At 36.7% G+C, this 4,423-nt stretch overlaps 1 protein-coding gene across 1 annotated transcript; it reads right to left on the bottom strand.

Annotated features, from left to right (window-relative positions):
• Window positions 1-306: 306 nt before the first annotated feature.
• On the bottom strand, window positions 307-3,339 carry LOC137814059 (putative disease resistance protein RGA1). The gene has a single exon (XM_068616592.1). The coding sequence runs from the start codon at window positions 3,197-3,199 to the stop codon at window positions 599-601; it is 2,601 nt and encodes an 866-aa protein (XP_068472693.1). The 5' UTR covers window positions 3,200-3,339; the 3' UTR covers window positions 307-598.
• Between the last annotated feature and the right edge of the window lie 1,084 nt (window positions 3,340-4,423).

Genomic DNA, 4,423 nt, shown 5'->3' with positions numbered 1-4,423 from the left:
CTACTCCTGCTCATGCTTTTCTCCATTGCCTTCAGCTTTGTACTTGGTTTTTGCAATTACAAAATGCTAGAGAAGCATACATAAGTAATTTGCTCCATTTAATCACATTTATTACCACTAGATTCTAATTTTATATACCCTGTTGGTGGACTGGTAGCCTAAATTTCTCCTTCATATCCCATATTGAGGTTCTAATCCTACATGTAATTTGCAACAGCTGAATATTTCTTAAAAGTATAATTCGATTGTCATCGGCATGTGAATATAAACGAAAGATGGATTATAAAAAGGATAAAATTCACAAGATTAAGAGATTTTGAACAGCTGTCAGGGACTACGAGACTCCCAATTTCCATACAAGAAAAAGGAAAGAGGAACATAGAAGAGATATCATAATTATGGTCTACATCAAGCAATCACCCATAGTGCGATCCATGATGTTCAGTAACAACTATCACCCATAAAACATAAATCAATACACAATTAAAAAAATTGCTTTAGAAAAACAATCTGCATTACAGAAACCAAGAAAAAAAGAAAGGAAAGGCCTTCAACATTTATCAAGGTAGTTGAAACTTTCCACTTCTTCTATTTACTTTTATTCCAGATCTTTTCTTTCAAACATGCTAATCCGTTTGATATGTGACATTTGGTTCCAATGCTCTCCAACTTGCAGAGTGAATTTTCTGAATAATTCAGGACAGTCTATGACTTCCAAACGTTCAAGGGCAGTGAGGCAATTGATGCCATCTGGAAGAGAACGCAACTTCGGGCAATCTGTGATGTCAAGTGCTTTCAGAGAAGTTAGCATTGGCAGCCAATCCGGAAGCACCTCGAGATTGTGGCAGTGTTCTAGTCTCAAGGATAGTAATGTGCTAATAGATCCTTGAAGCCAATGAGGCAATGTCCCTAGCTGTGGCAGTGAAGTAAATAGTATTGTTTTTAACTTTAAGATGAACTTCTGATCTTCAGGACCCTTGGACAATCCCAATTTGTCACAAATCCTAATACACAAAATCTCTAATGCAGGAAAATGCTTACTGTCAAGTGGCAAATACTGTAGTCTCTTACAGCTACTAACATTTAATGCTTTCAGATGAGGAAGTTCTATCCCTGAGAATAAAGACTCCACATTATCACAACATTCAATAGTCAAATACTGAAGACAGCTCAAGTTTGCAATGTCATTCTCTGGCAAAACAGCTTGCTTTGTGGTTATGACAAAATCTCGGAGACTGATCAATTTTCTTAGTCCTTTGGGCAATGCTTCCAGCTCCTGGCATCCACCAAGGTCCAACACTTGCAAACTTTGAAGCTCACAAATAGAATCAGGGAGTCCCCTGATTTTCTTATTATTATAAAGACTGAGATATCTCAAATGTTTTAACTTCCCAATGAAACCAGGCAAAGTTCCAACAGAAGAATAACTTAAATCCAAAATATGCAAGTATTTGTACCTTGAAACCAATGTAAAGAAAGCTTCACTATTGGCACCCACACCATCCTTAGGAAAGAGAATGGTTCTCACACCTACTGATTTTGCACTGAATGATTTGCCATCCAAATCGTTTTCAACAAAAGACAGATGACGAATACTCTCAGGTATACATCGAATGTGGGAATTTACAAGTAGACACTCATCTTTTGCCACAAACAGGGCTAGATCATGCACCACGTCATGTATTTTAAATGTATAAGCTGTCCCACAGCTGACAAAATCTTGAATAAAAGATCTTGACAGTAGTTCATTGAAATACTGATTGGCAACATCTTCTTGTGTCATATTCTTTTTCAGAGACCCAAGGAGTCCGAGTGCACCCCAAAGCGTAGTTACCTCGAAATTGACGAATTCGTAATCCTTTGGATAAAGGGAAAACAAAGCAAAGCATTGCCTCAAATAGGATGGCATAAGATCATAACTTAATTTGAGTGTAGGTAAAATATCCTCTTTTTTCTGTGGCAAATTCCAAATTTCACTGTCTCTCACATATTCCCGCTCATTTGCTTCGAATTTGGAAAATAGTAAACTCCCTATAGTTCTCACTGCCAATGGAACCCCTCTGCATTTTTTCACAATATCTCTGCCAATGTTTATCAAATGAGGATAATTTTCCTCTTCTGCTTCTTTAAATGCCCATTTGACAAACAGAGACGTTGAATCTTCCAAAGAAAGACCTTGTAAAATGTGAGAGGAAACCGTGCCCATCAAAGATGCAATGGAGTGACTGCGTGTAGTCACTAGAATTTTACTTCCAGCAGCAGCACCTACTTGTATTAAATTCCTCAACTCAACCCATTTAACACGGTCTTCATTCCATACATCGTCCAAGATGAGTAAGAATTTTTTACCAGCAAGTTTGTTTCTCAATTGATTTTGCAGTTGCTCCATGTCTAGTATGTTCAAATTCTGTTGGAAATCAGGAGCATGAGCGTGTGAAGCAGAATCGTTAGCAGAATTGATGATTTTAACAATCATTTGCTTAATGTCAAAGTTTTCAGAAACACACACCCACATCTTCAATGGGAAGCACTCGTTTATCCTGTCGTCATTAAACACAAACTTTGCAAGTGTGGTCTTTCCCAAACCTCCCATCCCCACAATGGGGATAACAGAGAGACTTTTATCAATATCAATGCCATTCTTCTGCATCAAAATATGTATGATCTTTCCTTTGTCATGTTCCCTTCCAATCACATCTGAATCATTCACATGGGAGTGTGTCATCTCTATCCGATGCACAACACGTGTGTCAACATCAATTGTTTGAAGCCCAAACTTACGCCTATCAGCTGCAACCTTGTCTAGTCTGTTGGTGATATCTTTAATTTGTTGAGCCATCTTGTAACGAAAAACAAGTGGATTAGAGCTTGAGAAGAAGCGACCTACCTTGGTTTTGGTAGTACCATGAGCTTTGACAACTTGATTTTGCAGTGTTTGGCACTCAAATTCATCCAACAGATCTTGGGCATCGGAGAAGACACGTTTGAGCTGCCTTAGCCATTCCCGCAGCTCATGGTTGTGCTCCTGCTTTTGCTCAGCATCCAACAACACAGCCTTCACTAACGAGAGAGTGTGTGTAAACTCTTGCAGATGGTGGTACAAACCCATCACCCGAGAAGCTTCTTCATACAGCTGAGACGCAAGCTTTGCTATGAGTGAGTCGGCGATGCTGAAGAGAAACGATTCGACCATGGTCATGAACCCAAACACCAGAGATCTGAACAACGCAAAGCTCTTGTCTCAAAGTCAACTTCTGTACACACTGGAATGATTTTATTCTCGTGTCTTCTATTTTGTTTGCCGACCACGTTTTATCATCGTAGATGATCTCAGGATTTTCCTTTATTCTCATAAAATTTGCATATAATAATTGAGGTCTTTTGGCATCGTTTTTAATTTAAAACTAGTCTTATTTTAGTAATTTATGTTTATCTTCAATCTCAATCTTTACTATGTGAAATTTTAATAAATCCCCATGTTATTCTAATTAAGATAAAAAAAAATAAAACAAGTACATCTCTCTCATATGCGCAACACGTATGTCAACATCTTGTTGAAGACCAAACTTATGCCGATCAACTGAAACAAAGAAATACAAGAATCATAATGTCTCAAAGTGTAAACAAGTGATACAATGCATTAAATTACATATCATAATATTCTAAATCAAGTGTTAAATAAGAAGAAAAGATGAACAATGCTGAAAAGCTGAAAAGAGAAAGATTCAAGTCCAAAATCGCCAAAGCTTCACCAGTTGAATTTATGTAGATAAAGAAACTATTTGAAGAATAAATATATATTTAAAGACGCAAAGATTAAATCAAATAGAATGTTTCTATATCTAGTGCTTACTACTTTAAAGGAAGAACAACGTTGCAAATTTCGCTAGTTGAACAAGTTAAGAGGATTAAAGTTTTAATGTTCATATACGAACTATATAAAGAAAGAATTTGAATTAACCACACATTCAAGATGCAGAAGAATCAATCACAGTAAAAGTTACCATATTGTGCGTCTAACGATTATGTAAAGAAAGAACACAAAGCTTCAACAGTCACCTTTTAGAAGACTATATAAAGACCTTGAACATGAAGAACACAACCATTAATGTACATAGAGTAATTCAAAAATGTCATAATCAAGTGATATACAATTGTGAGTTAGAATAGTGCTAATAGAGTTTTCATATGCTATTGAAGAGTGATCAGTGAGTTTAATCATTGTAAATCCTTAACTTTGTAAAGCATACCCTGTGACCTTTATTTGTTCTCTCTATATAGAGTGTTTTCTCAATTCTTTGAGAGGTCTTGATCTTAGGGGGATATTGAGACTATTAACCTAGAGAGGTGTGAGAATACTTGTGTATTCGAAGAGGTGTAAGAATACTTATGTACCTGGAGAGGTGGAGAATACTGTGTGCCT

Source organism: Phaseolus vulgaris, chromosome 1 (assembly GCF_000499845.2).
Source record: "Phaseolus vulgaris cultivar G19833 chromosome 1, P. vulgaris v2.0, whole genome shotgun sequence".
Taxonomy (NCBI): Eukaryota; Viridiplantae; Streptophyta; class Magnoliopsida; order Fabales; family Fabaceae; genus Phaseolus; species Phaseolus vulgaris.
Note: the sequence above shows the minus strand (reverse complement) of the source record. Positions and strands in the feature narration are given on the sequence as shown.